A 21,919-nucleotide genomic window follows, 5' to 3' on the forward strand; every position below is an offset into this window, starting at 1 on the left:
TCTAACTTAATAATTATTGCTTACCAAAAATCACTCATGTGCTAAAAGATGAAGATAGTAAAAATAAGAATAATAAAATAATTTAAAAAATGCTCTGCCAGTTTTACTTGTTTCCCATTTCAACATCAACATCAAACAGAATCAAATAGTTAGAAACAGACCTTGATTCAGTGGTGTTGTGAAGAGGGTTGCAGGTACTTTACCAAAAGAAGATACATGACAAAATGCTCTTTGAGGTTGACTCCGGCTGAGGAAGTGTCTGGCTTTCTTAACCCACATCACTCACTGCCTGCTCACCCCCTTTCACTCCAGACTACACTAGGGAAAAAAGGGTAGCTGTTTTGAATAAGTGTCACACCAGCCTCCAAGAGCTACATTGATCTTTACTACTATGCAAATTCAGGATGTCATGGTGTCTATGCTAAGAAGCCAAGGAATGGATGGAATATTTCAGCCGGAGGTCTTTGACTGAAGTGTAGTCCTTTGCCAGTGTTGTAAATACACTCATTGACCATTTCTATTAGGTACACCTTGGTATAACTGCGTGTGGCACTTTTCGACCCTCAGAACAGCAACATTTTTTTTGAGATATTGATTCAACAAGGTGCCAGAAATGTTCCATAGGGATGATGTATACTGACTTGGCAAAGTATTATTTGCAGTTTTTCAGTGGCGAGAATTCTGTGAACATCCCACTTCACCTCTCTCTTCAAAAAAGTGTTTTATTAGACTGTGATCTGGGCACTGTGCAGACCATTGGACTAAAGTAAAGTAATTTCCTGGAACCGTCTTCAGACAATGACACATTATCTTGCTAGAACATCCCCTCCACAAAAAACAGTACCCTGTCAATATGAAGGGTTGCACCTGGTCAGCGATAATGTTGTCTGTATTTATAGAAGCAAAACTATCATAAGCACACCGAGTACTTGCAGACATGAGGCATTTTTCCTCCTATTTGTATTCTTAAATATCTAGTATTCATTGCATTGCAGAGATGAACATCTTGCCCCCTTCAATACCACCAACAACACAAACAATTACACCCTAGTTATGGTCATCTTCGCTAATGTTTTAGCATTTTAGCTTTTGTATGTTTTATCTTATGTGTATCAATATATCATTTACAAGACAACTAAACAGCTAATGTACTTTTGTGCAACATCCCCATATAGCTGATCCCATCCACTGTTAGTACTCTTAAAAAAGTAATGTGCTGTTATTCATATATAACCCAAGTAATCATGAGCCAGGACTGCTGCCACTAAGGAAGCCAGGGGACGTAATATAAAGAGCGCCAAAGTCCATTTAGGGACAATGTGGTGCTGGAGGGATGGGTCAAACAAACCCCAATTGTCATCCATGAGTCAGCTGTTCATGTCTCATGTGAAATAAAGTCCACATTGAATTATATAACCTTATTTTTGTTATGTACCTTACTAACGGCACTTACCTAATTTAAACAACAAACATAATTATTTTATGTTTTTTTACTTATTTCAAACCAAACCATGATCCTTTCCTGAACCTAGGAAATTAGTTGTACTGTCTCAACAGAAGGTTCTGCACTGTTCAGGGGAATATTCTTTTTAAGGATCTTATTTAGAAGTTTGTTTTTGTTTCATTTGCTTTTTTTTTTTTCATTATTGTATAGTTTTTTTTACAGCCTGAACTGCTTGTGTGTGTTATGTAAACTTCAAAAATGAAATATACGCTGGACGAAAATTACTGAAGAATCCATTTGTATTCCTTCCACCATTCGACCAATATTTGTACCCTAGCACACTGAAATATTATCTGATCATTGCTCATTTCTACTACCATTAGGGTTGCAAAAAAAGTCTGTTAAGTATGCTGTGGCTTGAGGAATACATGATATTTATGGGCCTAATTGTGCAAAGAAACGATCCCCAACACCATTAAACCCAACCTCGCCCTCTGAAGTTGATAAAAGATAGGAAAGATCCACCGAGTTTAAATTAGATTTTGACAATCTGCATGTTGCAAAATAACCTTTTGTAAGACAAATTAAGGTTTTTTGAGTCTTCAGAGATTGAGTTTTAATGAACATTTGTCTATACCGAAATTTCTACAAAATGTCCTGTTTATTTCAAAGTCCAATGGTCCTTCATGTGTTATAGTATGCCGATTTTTACACCACCTCATCACTGCAGTATTTCTTCCGGCTAAATAAGGCACTTTGTATCAGAGTGCAGATCGCTGCCAGGTGCGTCCACAGCGGCCCCTGCTGTAACATTTGAATGAATGAATCAAACCGCAAATGTCTAACCCCGTCTCCACTGCAAGCGTATTATTAGCGTTTTTCATTTGGCAGACTCACGAAACAGATACGCTCTCATGTCAATCTATGCAGCTGCCTGCACCAGCTCCGTTCAGCTAAACTGCAGAACACTGTGTAACGCTTTACATTTACACGAAAATGTCAGTTGTGCTTCGCTTTTAGCTCTGTTAGCCAAACACACTTTAGGACTCCCACCAGCTGCTAACAGCGAACTAGCTCTCTGCCTACCGACATAAGAAGCAGTCCTCCATTGTAGTCAGTGCTCGGTTTAGTCATTTACTAAGCGATGGTATGCATACACACATGCAAATATATTATCCAATTGTGCAAATCGAAGGAGGAACTATTCGTAATCCATAGCGGAAACAAGAGTCCAAAAGGAAGCAGTTGTTGAGACCCCTACTGGCTGGTTAAGAGTAGTTAGCAGCCGGCAGTCAATGACGGTATGAAACAGAAACGCATGCACTCACTCCACAACCTCATACACAATCTCCTGGCAGAAATTAAAAGTTGGTGCATTTGACTTAAATTAAACGAGACATACTGTAGATGTTGGTGACACATACGTGGAGCCTATAGGTTTAGCAGCACAGTAAGTGAACCTATCAACCTCGTCGGCATGTGCTGTCTGCTGCATTGTGAGTCAAAAGGCTTGACGCAGTGTCTGTAGGAGTGAGCTGCATTAATGGGGAGGTACGAGTAATAAAGTGGCCACTAAGTGTATTGTCAAAGACGAAACATTGTGGAAAATAGAATGGAAAGCCCCTTGATGTGTCAAAACTTCAGTTTATCAAGATCTGCTAGTAATGGGACTTGTTCATCTGTTTGATCTCTCTCCCATTGAAACATCTGACAGCTTTCGTCATTGAGACTGACAGAGGCATTGTACATAGATTGTGATGTGCAATGACATACTGTATCACAGGCTCATGTTTGAAGCAAAGCCAGAATGGTTGTCACTCACTGACAAACATGAGGCAAAATAATGATACTGATTAATGATTTTTTAGAACATTTATGGAGATGATCTCCTGAAAACTGGGAGTTGCTTCTGACTTTAATTTAAAAACACAATTTATAGCCAAATGGTAAGCTATAATGGCTTTAAACTGATTTCATCTGGGTTTCAGAATGTATTTACTGCCATTCTTTGCATATCACAACAAGCATAAGGATTTCACAAAGAAGTATTCCAACGACTGTGAACAAGCAGAAATGATTTATAAATGTTTCTATGAATAACTGCCTTCCCTTTGCTGAGTGTCTCACTTCAAAAGACTGCATTTGTTGCTATTTCCAGTTATATGTAACCTGACCATTGCTCTGAGATCAATTTTATCGTAAGAGATCAGATATATCAGAAAAAATTGCATTATATATGTGCATCTGGAATCTACTGTACAACCATTTATTATGGGTGGTAAGTCAGAACATCATTGCTGTTATATGTTTACTGTATCTCAGAATAAATAATCTTTAATATGTCGAATTAGACGACTAAACCATCATAAAGTCATAACTATATAATTCCACTTTACAAATAGCGGTTACAGCCTTTCTTAACATGATTAAATGAAGTGACGCACAAGTTGATTATACAACTTTCCCCGAACCTGCAAAAATAATCAATTTATATATATATATATATATATATATATATATATATATATATATATATATATATATATATAAAACTTGATTATTTTTGCGACCTTCATTATGATTCATTTTTATTAACAGGCTCACCCTTACCACTCGGTTTTATCGGGTAGCCACCAATTATTCTAGTTTAACATACCTGAAAGACTACTAGCCCAGTCAGACTAACGATCATTGTTGCATGTGGAGGTGGTCATGGTTGGAATTCAGGTGTGTGAGAGAGAGAGAGAGAGAGAGAGAGAGAGAGAGAGAGAGAGAGAGAGAGAGAGAGAGAGAGAGAGAGAGAGAGAGAGAGAGAGAGAGAGAGAGAGAGAGAGAGAGAGAGAGCCTTGATTGAGGCTCATGTGACCAAAGCCAGGTGAGTTGATTGGGACAGCTGGTGCTCGTTGTCTAATCATTCTCTCCCCTTAAATGCAGTGAGGTGCTACCCAGTCAGGTATCATGGACTGGAAACATTGTTTTGTTGAACTGTGAATTTGGAATTGACAGGACCACGTGCGCCAGAAAGCCAGGCAACCAGTGGCGCACGCTCCAAGAGTTATATGTTGGTGTTAAAAGTGTGTGTGTGTGATAAGTCGAAAGAATAAAAGTGCCGCTGTTAGCAGCAGTCTGCCATGCGTGTGTTTGGGACAACTCCAGTGGCAGCAGTCTTGCTACATTTAATTTTATCATTCTTCTTTGTACTTATCCCACCTCATAAGTACATTTTTGAGTGTTGCACAATGCTTTCTTTCCTGCTACTGATAAAATATTCACAGTCAATATACTCTGGGGTCTCTATTTAGGAAGAGACCACATCTTCCACAGTCACGGGTGAGACAAATGCCAAGTTCATGAATAGTTTCTCGGGTAATCTAACCATAAAGCAAGAAATTTCTGTATGCGTGTGTCTGTGTGTCCTCATATCTCAAGAACCGTTCACAGATCTACTTCACACTTGGCGGGTATATTGCTGGGGATTTCTGTAGCAGCCGGGGAGATTGAGTCTCACTCTGCATACTGAGTCAAACTTGTCGTACATAGGCACTAAAAGGAGATTTAATCTAACCCAAACCACTATCTTTTCCTTAACCTAACCAAGTAGGTTTGTTGCCTAAATTCAAGCAGATTTCTGGAAGAAAGGGTTCCCTTGCAGAAAGCCCTTTAAGGCACACTTCTCACATGTGCCATCCAAAGTGGATCCTCCACATGGGGCCTTTACAGGCTCCGGCTCATTGACTGCAGTTCACATTGCAGTTGTGAACTGGATGCTGGCTATACTAATGTTACAACCGGACTTTTCTTCACATCCCTGGAGTCAATAAGTAATGAGAAATTCTTGAAAACGTCTGCGCTACAAACATTCTTTGCACTCGTTTATATGAATGTAAAAAACAAAGCAAGCGATTATTTTGTTGCAGTGAATCCTTGTCTGCATCTGAATAAGCAAATCTACATATTGTTGGCAGTTGTTGGAAGTTCTGCTTCTCTAAGCACACAGTAAAAAGGCACTTAAACTGCATAATTTTCCCTTCTATATTCGCTAATGGTGACATATGAAAAGCATACATCTAATTGAATATGTTTCTGACAACTACGTTCCAATATGTACTGTAACTGTCAACTCTTGTGTGGGAACACAGACAGCCCTTCTTGCAAAGCCAGTCGCACAGACTTGGTAAAACATTGATAAAGCACAGAGACAAGGCTCACAGTAATTTCCCCATTTGCTCCATGCATATCTTCCTCAAATATGTTGATGTCAGTTTTTCTGGCAGTGCAGTCAGTTAAAAGTGTGCCATTGATGTAATTCAAAAGCCACTGAGCACAGAGCTGTCTCTCTTCCCCTGCCTGCCTTACCCAATTGGGGTCCATCACCATCACCAAAACAAACTTCTCCTCACTGCCAGGGTAATTTTTGCTCCGCTTTCACCACTGAGCACCAGTCATATTAATATCTTTGTAGAAGGCAAATGTGTGCTCCAGGAGGCCAGTCCCATGTGCCTTTTTCCCCGAACCTCTTGCTGTTTCTCTGGCCACAGCCAAGTGCATTAACATATGTTCTCACAGTGCACAGTGCTACTCTGCATTGGTAAATGCCTTATTACAGCAAGACCCGCTCTGCGCTCTTCCACTGAATATCCATAAGTAGTAAAACACAGCCATATCTGCCCACTCAGAACAGTAGGGATGTGTCTCACATGACAGGGGGGCTCCTTAACATTTAGTCAGAGGCCCTCTTTGTCAAATTGATATTCCTCCCACTCACAGTAATGGCGGGTGGTAATAATGACAAATAAAGGCAATATTGCTACTGCATGGTACACACTGAGCGTAATAAGGTCATCTGCTGGTTATGTTTCTTTTTTGCTTTCGTATTAATGCCTTTTTAGCATGCAGAGTCACATTCACTCAGTATGACTTACATCTCCAAAGACTACGCCAGTGTGAAATATGCAAAGGCAGAGGGTGAGAAAAATATCCTGAGCAATGCAGCATGTTCTTGCCTAGAGAGCTTGCACGCTTGTAATCATTTCCAAACTGCAATTTCCTTTTATTATTCCATTTCGGTTTTTTTTCTTTGTTTTTTCCTTACTGTCTGTAGTAAAACAAGGCGTTTCAGAGATCATGAAATCGGTGTCGAGGAATAAAAGCATAAGAACTGTATCCTTTACAATTGGTGCGAAATTGGAAGATGACGCTCACTATTATCCAAACAGTCTCATGGCAATGATAAAAAAACTACTTTGCACTGAATGAAGCAAACAGAAAAATAATGAGGCACATGGAGACACCTCTCAAAGTGTAGCGGAATATTTTTGACAAGACATCAGATGTTTGCAGTTAATTTAACTGATGCGTGGGCACGTATTAGTTATTTTTATAAACATAAACAACCTCTTTAGTTCATAAAACATAGAGGTGATGACATTCAGAGAAAAGCTTGACATATTAACATGAATTAGAAATGCAGCTTGATTAGCACAAAAAGTGTTGCTCGTATGACGACTATAAATTGTGAAATTGGAGAACCGACGACACACCCACGCAATCTGCAAATGCAGCTTGCTGACAATTATGTTGATTGCTGCTAAAATATGGCTTGGGGTAGAATGTGTCTGCAGATATCAACCGGCCATTGAGGTTGTTTCAGTTAGCATGCAAGCGGTCATTGACTCCTTGGGAGTTTTTTTCAAGATTTATTTTTCATTTCTAATTTGGGCAATCTTTGTTCTGTCTGCCGGAGACATAGTTGTGCGGTGTTGATCTGAAGACATTCTAAAAGAATGTGTTTCAAACACTACAGAGAACTTGTCTCATTCTTGCACAAAGAACTGAGGGCTGGCATCCATGTCATCCCACAGCACTGCACTGATTTATAATGGTAGGGAGGGAAAAATAAGAGGCCAGGATACATCACTGAAACATGAAGGTATTGAATAATACTTTGCTCATGAATAAAATCACTAAAATAAGCTATTTTATGACTTAGACCATAACCATGAATCTTGAGTGTTTTATGATTAATGCTTCATCTATAAATTAAAGGTTTTAGATTCCGAAGGTTTTTATTTATATATTTATGTATGGTTTTTTGTTCTTCATTATTGTATTCCTAATTTGATGGGCCAGATCACCTGAGGACACAAGTTTTGTTTGCTTTAACTTTAGAGATCTCTTTCTTAGACAATCTAGTTTGGGTTGCACCACTGTGCAAACTAATGAAGCCTCAAAGGCTTTGCTTAAGTCATTAAACATGGAAATCTAACTACACAGTTTTCTTCTAATGGCAAACAATTGCATGATAACAACATGGCCAAGAAAATCAATGTCAATGAAAACTAATGTAGTTGCATTGTTTATGTTTCAGCCAGGAGGATTTCACACATATATATACAGTATATATATATATATATATATATATATATATATATATATATATATATATATATATATATATATAATATATAACCTCTGTAACCCTGGCTTGGTACATCTATTAGGTAGGTATGGTTCTTCTTTCTTCTTCTCTCATTAATTTAAAGGAAAGGATACAATATCATTAAAATAAAAATATATGTTACTCATTAGTTAACATGTGTAAGTATAAAGGCGTATACATCATAAAACATGCTTCTGTGGAATAATAGTCAAGCCTCTCAACCTTCCTGAGTCTTGGTGCACAGATCCTCAATCTCAAAACTGTCTCTCAGTCCTAAATGAAAACAAAGTGCTTTAATCTGTTGACATATAATTGTGTATTCTTTACATCACAGATTGATTCTCTATTATATCTTTGCCATAGTAACAGTCACATTTATTACATTAAAACACAGATACAATAGACGGGATACTCACTCTTGCCAGAATGTTAAACATGCAACTTTTTTTTATCTACAATGCAGTTGGACAAATGTTTATACTAAATAGCACAACTTAATACAACTCAAACTGTTCCCCTATCCATCTAGGACATTTATAAAAATTAGGCTTGGTAAGATGTCATCTTACACAATATTAATCTTTTAGTTCAGTTAATCATTTAGAAAAAGACTTGGGTTAATTCACTTTAAAATTCTTGCTACACTTCTTCAATAGTAGGCTGGCCAAAATATTCCCAAATTTAGAAACTAAATGCAACTACTATCCAACATTTAGAGGTAGAAATTACAAATAATGTATGCTAATTGTAATAGTTTTGTGTAGTTGAGTTCATTGATCTCTAGTCACTGATTATCTATGTCGTTTCTTTACCTTTTTTATAATGCACTTAAGTTGGTGTAAGAGAAGCGATCTTGTCACTTTCAACAACGCTGCTCAATAATAAATTCTAATAAATTCTATCTGTTAGTTGATCAAACTGTTCAGTTCACTACAATACCAAGCCTTCATAAGCATGGTTTATGAGGTCAATAGATCTGTTTTTGCTGTACAGGCCGCAAGCGTACAGCCCATTAACGAAATGCTAAAAGCGTTTTTATCATTCTAACCATCTATTATTATTGTCTTGATGGAAATCACCTTCAACCTGCATTCAGTGGATTAGGACAGTGCTAAAGCTTAAAGTGCTAGCATGGAACCATTTTTCCCAAACTAGTTTTGTACTGTACAAATCATATGAAGTTACACAACATGTCATTTAAAAAATTCTGCACAGTTTAGCCAAGTTGAATTTGGCGAAGACGAGAAGGCCACATACACAACAACATAAGGAAATCTAAGCAAAAGATCCTGTAGAACAGGCCCTGCTACACTGATTAAAAAAAGTAACTGAATAGTACAGTAAGTTTATTCACAGAAAGGTAACCGACACAGCATCAACCAATGTGAGAAATAGGACCATTTGTATGTATTTGTGTTACATGCATCAAAATAACAAATCATAATGAATTACACATACAATGCCTGAGTTCCATGTATGTTATAGTGTATTTACTGACTTGGAGTTTTTATGGTATAACTCAAACCATATGAGTTTACGTCTAATATTCCTCCCACTACTCAACACTACACAAACATTGGCAAATTGCTTTTTCTCCCAAGCCAGTTTAATGAATAGACCAATCACGCATTAATGGCACAATCTACGGAGGAGTGCTTCATGTCTGGAGACTTTCTCTGTTCCAGACGCAGTTTGCAATTGTCTGTTGACATTGTGAAATGTAATGTCATTTGGTTAATACATTCCAACACATGTAACATATACTGCTTCAAGTTAAAGCTCTACACCCATTAACTATTATTTACTTGTATCACGTATCACAGGGCATTATTAATTCACGTGAAGAGCAGTGATTAAACAAATAGAGAGTCCGACTTTTCCTCTGAAATAGTTTATTTCGGTGAATGTTTTGCATCTCTTTCTTCTCATGGTACAAAGTGGAAGTTACAACTACCATTTACATTCTCTTAATTTATGTTACATCTGCCATCATCATTTGCAGTATTTTTTTTGTTGTATTATTACTATTATTATCTTTTACTATTTATATTTTACTACAGTGAATGTAGAAGCATTTTATTATTTATAGTTTGAATAATTAAATCCAGACACTCTCCTGAACAGTTTACCTCTTTCTCAGGTATTATTTTCATCTTGATCTTAAGTTTCAACTATTTTTCTGTGTGATTGTATTTTTCTTTCATTCTTTTCAAACTGTATCCTTATTTTATCAAATTATTGTACTGTGTCTTGAGTTCAGATGTATCATTTTATCAAAATGTTTTTGTGAGAGGAAATGTGAACATCTGGAGCATATACACTTGCATGATGAAAATTTGAAAATCTGTACTCTTTTACTACTAAGTTATATATTGTCGCAGTAGGTCAAATGGGATAATGCTGCCCTTTTGATATGCACCTTGGTACATGTTCTGCAGCTTTTGTGCAGTCCATATGAACACCTCAATTAGGATCTGTGAAAGTCACATTCAGCCTGCCTTAAAAATAGTCCAAATCATGATTATAGACCCTGGGACTTAGTATTATCCACCGGTCAGGCTAAGATGCTTATACATTAGCAATCTAGGGGACCAGGCAGCTGGACAGCAGTCCTGGAGCACACAGTGACTTCCCATTAATGGGTTGCGGAGCATTGGGAGAGCCCACCCTGAGCAGAGATATCCATGTGGATGTAACCTATGGCACAGGGGTACCTGCCCCCAGCCATCTGCACTGATTTGACAAATGATTCTATATCAAAGGCCTCTGCACTGATTTGGGTGGTAATTGATTGGAAGTGAGGCCCTCAAATCCCTGATTGGTTTAGCTGGATGGGGGGGGGGTATGCTGTGGCAACTGAGAGGAGAGGAAAGAGAGAGAGAGAGTAAAGTGCAGGAGATCTGGGAAATATAAAGAGCCGTGCCTCATTTGCACTCCGAAATTTTTGTGCGATATGCAATTTTTCTACACGCAATATGCAATGTATATATACACATTGATTTATTTTACAGAACCACCCATGACATCTCTCTGTTTCTGTTGCTTTTTCTAATGCAATCGTCAGGATATCCAATTTGTTAGTGTGTCCATGAAGATGGGATTTCATCATTCAAAAAAAAAGGAATCTGGTTAGAAATGGAATATTATTGATTTGTTCCACATGGAGGTGTGGTCTGATGCAGATATATGAGCATGGCAAGCTGGCTGAGAGGGAGGCACGGATTATATATTCCTTCATCAATTTCCCCTGAATTTTTGACGCTATTAACCCTTGTTGTGGAAATCGTGTGACAAGAGAGATCATATCAAGCATGGTGGCTGGTCATTGTTAGTGATTCCCCTGAGGATTACCTCTACCTCATAAATCAGAAGAGCACGGCTTGAGAGCACACATACATGTGAATGAATGATAAACTGAATATTTATTATATATGAAATATAATCTGCTTAATGTTAGCCATAAATCTAACCGTTTGAATATCTCATTGAAAAGTACTTTTGAAGCAGTTAAACATGCTCTTTAATGACAAATACAATTTAGAGATTTTTCAGTCAAGTTACCACGATAAATGTGAATCCAATAATATTTATTTATACGGTGTTCAACATGTGGCCTTAAAATATGTTTAAACATAAATTTGCACAATTGACCAGCTGTGACTAGTCCTTCAAGTAAGTCATGTATGCAGTACAGCAGGTTGGATGCTCTTCAGATAAGCCAGAAGACTGCAGAGCCCAGTTAATGCAACTGGGACAGCGATGCCACGTACATATAGGCCCACCGCCTTTACTACACGGCAGGCTGGCTGCACCGCATACCTTTTGCCATTTGACACAGACATGTGGGGCCTGCTAGTGACAGATGCTGCACAGTACTGGTCCCAGAGGTCACAAATGACCTTTGGATTGTCTTTTTTTTCAGTCACAAAGAATTATTTGTTTGACGATGGCCACCAATGTAACCCCGGGCACTCTGATGGAGCCGTGGGTTGTCGCTGCTTGTCTTTTGAGATCACATTTGCCTCACATGAATTGTGCGTATGTGTGTGTGTGTGTGTGTGTGTGTGTGTGTGTGTGTGTGTGTGTGTGTGTGTGTGTGTGTGTGTGTGTGTGTGTGTGTGTGTGTGTGTGTGTGTGTGTGTGTGTGTGTGAGATGGGCTGAGTGAGTGAATGCGTGTGTCTGTGTGCTTGCATTTGCAAGGACAAGCATGTGGACGTACGTTTTGAGGAAGATGCCTCACTAGCCACCCATATTCAGCTTGATGCCTTAAACTAAGCTTAATTGCTGCATGACTAGCCTCTTGTTTGGATGCCAGAGGGATTTTCTTTTATTATCCAGAATAAATCATCATTAAGATGTGCTTTTTCAGTGGCCTTTCCTTGGCTTAAAAATGCTGCTGCCCACAGGATCTATTCAGCATTTTAACTGTGGCAATCAGCGTGTTTGCATTTGCACCCTAGTCCGACCTCACAGGATAAAGTGTGCTTTAAGAAGCAGCGAGTCTGTCTCGCTTGTTTGTCACTCAACTTTTACATTGTTAGGTGACATTACACGGGAGAGGTTCTCATATTGTGCGCAAAGTAAAACTGTGAAATGGTATCCTGGAGCTGTGAAGCTTTAGTTTACCTTAGCAATTTCAGAGCTGGCAGGAACAGTGCGCAGTGCTGGGCCCCATACTGTCAGAGGTGCTTGATCCCCACCCCCATCCTTGCCCTCTCCATCTGTCACCTAACTAGAATGCACTGTTCACGTATACACATAACATGTATTTACGCATGCATGCACACACATTCTACCGCACATGCAGACACAAACACAATAATACCAGCCAGAACACTGCCCTCCAATATTATACCAAATCATAACTAAATATTTCATATATTACATTTTGTCGAACACTGTAAGACAATAAACAATTGTCTTACAGTGTTATTTCAGAAGTTACTGTTTACTATCTGTGCTACTAATATGATTGTACAGTATATGTACAGGAACCTGTATGCATGTGCACATCTCTCTTCAAAATTCTTTGCTATCCTGTTGTGCTGTAATGAGAAACTGTTATTCATATTGTAGATTCAGAAGAAAACCTTGTGAAAAACTGATACAATTTTCTATCGCCTGAAGCCTAGTGTCAGAAATATGATCTTACCCTCACCTCTTACCCTGACCGCCGTACTGTAATGATGCTCTGAGGTGAGGCCACTCATCAATTATTCACAGAATGCAAGATTTTCACTCTTTATCTTCTCGCCAGCTAGAGGACACCATTTAAGAAAAATAGAGGAGGAAATAAAGGAAAAGAGCGAAAGAGAGAAAAAGCAGCAAGCCGCTTGGTGGATGAATAAGAGAGCTTGCCGTGGACAGACAATGCTCTCGATGCGAGTTATAATTGTAGTTTAACAATGTGCGGACCTCTGGGATTTTCAGTATGCAATATATGGCCTTTAGACTTGGATCGCTATGGAAACCAAAGGCCCTGAAAGACCTGCAGTGCCCACCCACTCGGACAGCCGTTAATCATCTTCGCTCAGATCCTGGCACTGCAGAATTTGGCCAATGTGTCAAGAAGCAATTATATATACTTAGTGCTCGGGCACCCGATCTCCTCCCTCCCCTGTCTTTCCTCGCTCTCACACTCTTAATATAATCACAGAGTAGTCAGTTTAAAAGCCCTCTGTTCATTCCACTATCTATCTAGGGGATGCACACAATGCAGATGAAAAGAAGTGTAAAAAGACAGAGGATATTCTATTCTGAGAGCCATTATAATCAGAATATTCTTTTCATATAAATCATATCCAGCCATTTACTCGTTTTAGCAGCCTCCTGAGCTGACTGACATACTAAATTAGCCCAGCTGGCCCATTGCATTCACTGCACATATTGGGTTGGTGCGGATCATGGAGACTAATGTGAGCTGACTAGAGGGAGATTATGTTCCGCTGCTAACAGCTAAAACGTGAATAACACGATCCGCAAACCCACGGTGTTCCCCCATTACATCAGTCCTGATCAGCTGTGTGAAAATGGAAAGAGAGTAAGTGAGAGAGAGAAAGAGACAGGAAATAGACAGACATACTCGAGCTAAAGAGAAAGAAGTGCTCCTGTATTAAACATCTGCAAAAGCCCGTCCTACACTAGACCATGTCAGACTGAAATTTCTCATCAAGAGCAACCTAAATATGAAAAGTACAGGTGATGTGTGAAGGACATGCAGTGTTGACAGACTTCCAAACATAAGTTGATTGCCTTCCCTGTGATTTACCAATGACAGACATGGGGGGAGGCATGTCATATTTTATTATTATTTACTGTCCTACCAGCGTCTAAAGCTTTCAGTGCCAGCAAAGTCATTTTAGACAGCTAGCTGTGCATTAGCGATGTAGAGGAGTGTTAGGCTTTGAACAGTTGATGACAGGCTGTCAGACAGCTTCCCTCCATTGGGCTCCTTTTACCAAGGTCCACTCTTGCAACAAGCCACTCTCCACCATACCAGCCATTCATCCAGAAAAGGACACAGGCATTTTTGACACATTTGGTGCTAAGTGAACTGAAATCGTGTGAATTTCACTACATAGCACATTATCACATTTGCAAGAGGCACACACCAGGAGCAGGAACTGAAGGGGAAAGTTACTTCAATGTGTGGAAATGACTTGAGACCATCATAGTGAAGTGATGACTTTGACTGTGCATGTACAGCACTAATTAGCATTGAATAAATCTGCTCTTCTCACCTCATGTAAAAGAAATGTTCATAATGAAATGCAGAGAGACAAAAATAGCAGCTACGGAAAAAATATGCCTGGTTTTTAAGTGAAATCATTGTCTTTTTAGAATAACTGATAAGCAAAATAATTTGCACATCCTCTGGCAAATCAAATATGTGAAAACATGAGAAGGGTCTTGACATGATATAAAGCTAATTTACAAATGTGAGATGCGAGTAGGCACAAAAACAAAAGCTAACAAGAACATTAAATTATCAAAATAATTGTTATTTTGCATAATGTTGTTTGTCCCTTTCCTGAAAGAAAACCGGAGCTTACCTTATGAGGACACATGGGGGGCGGTGAGAAAGACTTCTCCGGTGTCTGGCTCAGGTTCTACAAGAAAAACACATTATCAGGGACATGTTTTCTGTGGAGAGCATCTCCCAGCAAATCTTCAGTGACAGAAGTTGCAGCTTATTTCCCAGTCCTTACCATTAGCATTTTTGCAATATATTTTAGAGGGGTTAAGCGACTCGCAATCCTTGCAGATCACTAATCCAAGACCACAGCTTTTGTTGACAGTTGTATTTTAAATCTTTATCTGGACAATATCATCTTATTGCACACCATGTGAGTGGTTATAGTGATGTATTGTGTTTTGTTTTTCAGTTTCCCCTTCCTTCTATCCCTCCACAAAGATTATAAATCCTTCTTTGTCAGAAGATTTCACTGAACATATGTTCAGACTTTTGCATACATGCCTGAACTCGTTTTTTGAGGTTAAATGATTATCACATTGTTAATACACCAAGACATCACTCAGATACAACAAAACACCATTAAAAAGCTGACGCAAGGTAAGTCAACAAGCCAACAACAGATGGCCCCGCTGCTTGTGATTATGCAAAGATTCTAAGTATTTGCATACTCACAATGCCAATCCTAAAAAAGAGAAAACAAGAAGCCATCTTGAGCTGACCCCGGTGAGAAATGAAAAGAGAAATGAGTGAAGCAAACGCAGCAGGGATGTGGATGGGCTCTGCATACTTCTTTGGGAATCTACCAAGGGCCTGCCTCCTGGGAAGGCCCTGTTGATTTCCAAGCAGGTGCTTTCAGTTATGCCCTCATATCCAATTATGTGGCTGTGGTGTGTCTGATGCTCCCTGACACTATTAATGGCTGCCTTATGGTATCACCAGGACAGATGACACACTCAACTCTCCAGACTCCTAACATCTATATTTCATTGCAACATAGAAGGAGAACACCTCTCTGGCCGAGGCTACTCAGAGAAGAAAAAAAAAAAGCCAGGCTTTCACTCCAGCATAAACACCGCATCATTAAATATAAATGAATAAATGGGCCTTGCTGTGATGATGGAATTAGTAGACAAAATTTTCCCTACAGATTGAGTAGTCTATATGACCATGATATCTTAATTGATGTGACAAATAAACATGAGTTATTTTTCTTTGGGGATGGGAACGAGAAATGGAATTTGCTTCTGAGTGTGTTGCAAGTGTGAGAATTGTATGATTTACAGGGTGGAAAACAGAATGACCTTGATCGCAAGCAGTCTCCAACAATGTGACTTCTATCTTTTATATTGCATATTTAAGGGGAGATGAATGGACAAACTGACGACATTCCAATGACCTGAACCAAAGCTTTTACAATATGCAGATGATTCTGCCCTGTACCACCATTGACAGTTAATCAACGGTAACAATACTGAAAATAGAAAGACATTTCTGATTTACCATATAACTCCCATTAACTCTAGAATGTTCTGATGTGCTACTAAAAAAAGCAAAAGGTCTAAATCTTTTATGGAATCAGTGTCAGAAATTGGAAGAGAACTTTGCTAAATTCACTAAGCAGCAAATTTTGGTATTTATTTTATGTCTGTATACATTTGAAGTAAACGACAGAGTTTCAATTCATCTTTGTCAACCACTTCAATTCGAAAGCACAAATGACGTGGAAGAAGAAATATTTACAAATACAAATATAATTTGTTGCTGCTTGGATTCAATGCTTTAGCTCATATAACAAAAGGAGCCTGTTCAAGCGTGATACCAACCACAGATAATCTAAATCTTTTTCCCTTTCTTGGACACAAACACAATCACATAGCAAGATCTCCCCGGGCTATAGTCAGTGTTGTTTTATTTATTTATTTTACTGATTTCCCCCCCCATTACAGTCTCATTTTATTTTTTGAGCGGAACAAAACATCACTTTTCATTTAGGCCATGTTCCTTTGTCAGACAGCTTGAGTGTAACACACACATGTAAAAAGTCATTATTAATCATTCATTTATTAACCATGCGGGAAAGCATGCAGCTTTGTGAGCAATAACTCATAGTCCATGTTTTTACAGGAAACATGAATGCGATGATGTTCATGTTATCGTGATATAAATCCTGAATAGAAAAGGAATGGAAGGAGAAAACATTTTTCAACTCACCTTTGCTCTGGAACATTTTGCATCTGATAGGCAAACATTATTGACAAGGCTTGCAACCGAGGGCCTTGGATTACACCATATATTGATGTTTTTCTCTTTTCAGAGCACTTGAGGTGGTTATTGTAATTTGATGAGGCCCAGAGAGCACAGGCTATGATACACAGCAACATTTATTTTCTGAGGAAACGGAAAGATAACTGAAACATGATGTTTCTTTGTCTGATTTCTTGGATACATGCTGATTTAGCAAGGATCCAAGTTTTTTTTCTTTCCTTTAGCGTTATTCTTAGCATACAACTAATCTAACTTACAAATAAGCAATGTCTTAATCGTGTAATTTATGAACAGATGTAGGTGAACCCTTCAGTATAACAGAACTGTTCAACTCAAGCTTGCTCAAAAGGAATATTAGACCAAACCATGCATTACTTCCTCTCTATTTGTATGTGCCAGATGTAGTATATAGTAGTCTGGTCACATTCAACAAGCCAACTTCCCTGACAAGTCCCCTGAAAAAACAAGAGCACTATTCACTGCTGAGTGGACAGGGACTTGTGGCACATTTGTGTATCTAGCTCTATCAGCTCAGCCTCTACTCTCCACACACACAAGGAGGCTTTATTCTGTCGTCTTTCCCGGCTACATCAAAAGTGCCAAGCTACATTTAGTAAACTGTGTTTCCAGCAGCTAGTTACTGCTTTTTCTTACCCTGTTGCCACCCTGACATTGTCCCCACAGCCCCCAAACCACACCCCCCAATAAAATATAGTACTCTCACTAGGATTAAAGGAGCAATGTAGTTCAAGGATTATCAAATGCCTTTGATCATGTGACTGCCATGTTTTTTTTTTTTTGATCTGCAGCACACAGCACTGAATATATTCTCTTTTTCTTGCCTTCTGTCTCTGTCCCTCTCCATGGATTTCCCTTCGCTTGATGGTTCTCTGCAGTGTGAGAAGACCTCTTGACAGGCAGTGAAAGAAGAGAGTGTAACAAGCGTAAAACACAAGCGCTATACAAGATAAAGCTGCCTTGTGTTGAAGTTTGATTAGTACATTGATAACGTGTTAGTAGAACAAGATGTGTATATATTTTAGCTAAAATTGTTTCCATACAGCCATCTGAGTCCATATTGAATTTAATGTTTACCCCCATTTCAGGCAATGACACATATGTTTTGAGTATAAAAGTAAGCGACCATAGATTATTTGTCATTCAAACAGGAAGTAAGGTTTCAGATGCCTCAACCCCCCACCGTACCCCCCAACTGCACCCTGCTGCTGTTCATTAGCAATTTTTGAGCCCTGGGCTATTTTGCTGTTTCAATCCCTGCATTATTATTATTTAGTGGCTGACTTGGACTTGCAATCAAAGGGGCACGCAATATGTGCAACATTTGTATCGCAAAGCAATGCCTTTTCCATGATGCCCAGACTAAAACCCTATAACTGCGAGCCAGGGGATTACGTGGCTCAAATTTAGTCAACATACCTCAAAAATGTTCTTTGTCCTCATTGTACGATCACCCCCTATTAATGTCATTGCCAAGACAAAAACAAGACATATCAAAACAATTATTTTGATGTGGCTTCAAGCAACACAACATTTCAATGTGAATGGCACTCGAACCTTGAATCATTATAAGGCGTGGTTTCGGGCAAAAAAAGCCCATCAAAAAATGATTGAATATCATTTTAATGGGTAAAAACCTACAAGGCTTTCATACTGTCTACCTGCCATGTTATACGATAGAGCATGTCAGTCAAGCTGAGGCACACATACTCAACATACAGACAGGCTAACTACACATGTGCATGCTGCCTTCCATCTCCGTCCCTGCTTGGCATGTTTATCTAGTCTTCCATGTGAGCTCAGTGCAGTACTGTGCATATGCATACAGAATGATGAAGGTTCAGAAACTAGTGCCTGAAGGAAGCTGCACATATAGCACAAGCTCTTTGAAATTGTGCCAGGGTGAGCCTCATTTGCAAAGCAACAAAAGTAAAATACTCTACAACTTCAAACCAAATTCTGGAGATGCCAACTGGTGCGGCTCTGCAGCTTGCTCAGAGAGGGAATTCAAGAAGGTTACATCCGGTGTCTTGTGTGTATGCTTCTGACATGGCTTATTTTCAGACCTAGCATTGCACCAGTGCAATGTCATGATTGCTTTGGCAAGGAAAGAGGCCTTAATTTACATGAGAGAGAGTCCTAGAAGCACACAGGAGCTTGCCTTTGACCAAGGTGCCAAAAAGCCTGAAGAAAAACAATGTAATTACAACCTACAAAGCTGCTGTGTTTAAAACAAACTCACTCTTAACACAGCAGGAACACAGTCTTGTAAATCAATCATTCCAATAGTCAAAATGTGGTAACCATAAAATATTTTGTATAATGGTTGGAATTCATTCATTTGTATATACTCAGATCAAAATTTCAATTTTTTTTTTTGTATGAAAAGTCTTCCAGTTAACATTCGTTCTTCAGACACTGTTTCCGCTTTTAAATCCTGTTTTAAGACACATTTTTACCGACTTGCCTTTTTGCCTGATAATTGATAACATTTATTAATGTGTTAAATTGTTGAAATTTCTCTGTTGTGTAACCACTTGATTTTAAGTGTTAAGCCGTTTCACCTGTCCTACCTTATGGTTCGAAATGATTCATCTGTAAATTTATTTTTAATGGTATTTTAATTGTGTGCTTATATTTTTATGTTTTTATAAATTTTACAATTTTAATTGTATTGACCTGCAGCCTAAGGAAAGCACTTTGTACTCCGAGTTTAAAAAGTGCTATACAAATAGAATTATTATTATTATTATTTTTATTATTTTATGCAAAATGTCAAGTACATTTTATTCTCTTCAAGTAGACTCGAATCCAATACATCTCCAACATTAAGCAGTCCGTCATTATCCACTCAATCACTAGTCCTCATTCTTTGGAGATTTAGTGTTTTTTAAACAGTCTTTGGTGCCATGGATTGTTTTGACAAGTGCAATATTGCTGTGGATTAACTAGAACAGGATTTCATACCATGTGGGTTTATGATAATCTAGAATATGTCAGGGAAGCTTAATATTGTTTTTACTGCCTTTACAACTGCTATGACATTTCATTAGGACATTGAGTTTTCAGAAACCTGATACCTACAGAAAAGGCACATGCTGATACTGTTTTAAATCAAGCAATATAATTGTTGTGTACCACAATACATGTAGGGCATATTTAAGTGTCTTAACAAAGGTTTGTGTACCAGTTCTGAGTATATGAGGTCTTCAGTCAAATCAGGTCTCACAGTTTTTATTCTTTTCCAGTTTCCAGTTTTTCTATTTCGACACGTTGTTGTCAACTACTGTGCAAGGCCTTCAGGTGGGAGAGGGGGCGCCTTGATTTTTATTTTTATATATTTGACTTCCAACAAAAGCCACAAGTCTACACCGTGTATGCACTCTTACTTTAAGATCAAGCTCTATCTCAATACTAAACAGAAAACAACATTTATTAAATATAGCATTGCTTTCCTAGAAAGTCTCATTTGACGAGTTTCTGCCAAACTGTTACAGAAAGCATAAATTGATGGCTGTAATCACAGATCATGATGGGGAAAACATTTGGAAATTATGAGTTTGTTGAAAAAGTCAACTAAATAACACATTCTGAATTAACAATGAATCAATGAGAATCATATTAGAATAGTAGGCTATTATAAAAATAGAAACAGAAACACCTTTTGCTGATTATTTCTGTTATTATCTTGAGCGAGTTATTAAAATTTCCTGGTTTATAAGGGGAGAAGTCTCCTTGGATTAAGTTGGATGTAATTACACGTATGATTATACATTTGTGAATATTACACCACTGTCGGTGCGAAAAAATATGACCTAACAAGCAAACACTACAAAATTGTCATCGCTCAGATAGTTTGGAGAGGAGCTGCAGTTTGTTACAAATTGAGGCCACGAGAAGAGAGACTATGTGCTGAAAAGCTCTCTAATCCAGTAATATTTTGGGTGACTCTCTAAGATAAATACTCTGGCATTGTCTTGATGAGAAAGCCTTGCCTCATTTAAGTGTCTTTGGGATCTGGATCAATCCACATGGCGGGCGTCAGGCTTGTACACTTGACCATATAATGTGGCATGCTTGTCAAAACCCGGAATGCATTTCTCTCTTCAAAGTATATTTCTTGGCCTGCTCTCGTCACTCACTCCCTCTAACCAATTTGTCATTCTAAGCCTAGCCTCTCTGCTGCCAGCGCCTAGATGATAGCAGTGGTCCTCTCTGATCCAGGCAGTGGCTAGGGAGCAGGCCAAGTGTTACGCGAGCCACCCTGGGACACCAAGCAGGCGCTTCTGCCGGCTGATGCACGCCTCCGCGGCCGAGAGAAACTGGCTTTGCAGATGCTTTCAATTCGACACAGAGTGGAGCTCATCTACTTTGTGGGGACATTTGCTTTGTGCTTGTGCACTGCATTTGTGGTGTGCATGAACATGCACTTGTGTGTGTGTGTGTGTCGGAAAGATTAAGAGTGGTCTGCGTGTATGTACGCATTTGTATGTGAGCGTTTGGGCATGACTGAATATATCTGTTTGTGCTTGCATGAGAGTGTGTGAAGCTGCTTTTTTATATAAAGACACAATTATTCTGAAATGAGGCAAAGCTTTTCTTTATTTATTTGGTTCGCAATTATAGTATTTGCTAAGTTCTGACTAAGTTCTGAGCTACTACTTCTCTGCTGATGTCCTCTAGAAGTCAGTCTTGTCACCATTTTCCGCCATTGGCAGGCCTTCCTCTCAAGAGCAAGAGGCAACACACGGTGTCGTTGTCACTTCATTAATCCTG

The 21,919-nt window shown here is 38.7% G+C and overlaps 1 protein-coding gene across 2 annotated transcripts in view; it reads right to left on the minus strand.

Annotated features, from left to right (window-relative positions):
• The window catches only part of pcdh11 (protocadherin 11), a 115,591-nt gene that overhangs the window by 52,759 nt on the left and 40,913 nt on the right, over nucleotides 1-21,919 (minus strand). For both annotated transcript variants that reach the window (XM_054597802.1, XM_054597803.1), the window contains exon 3: nucleotides 14,937-14,993. In XM_054597802.1, coding sequence (XP_054453777.1) covers nucleotides 14,937-14,993 — 57 coding nt within the window. The remainder of the gene's footprint in view (nucleotides 1-14,936; nucleotides 14,994-21,919) is intronic.

This window comes from Anoplopoma fimbria, chromosome 4 (genome assembly GCF_027596085.1).
Source record: "Anoplopoma fimbria isolate UVic2021 breed Golden Eagle Sablefish chromosome 4, Afim_UVic_2022, whole genome shotgun sequence".
In the NCBI taxonomy this organism is placed as follows: Eukaryota; Metazoa; Chordata; class Actinopteri; order Perciformes; family Anoplopomatidae; genus Anoplopoma; species Anoplopoma fimbria.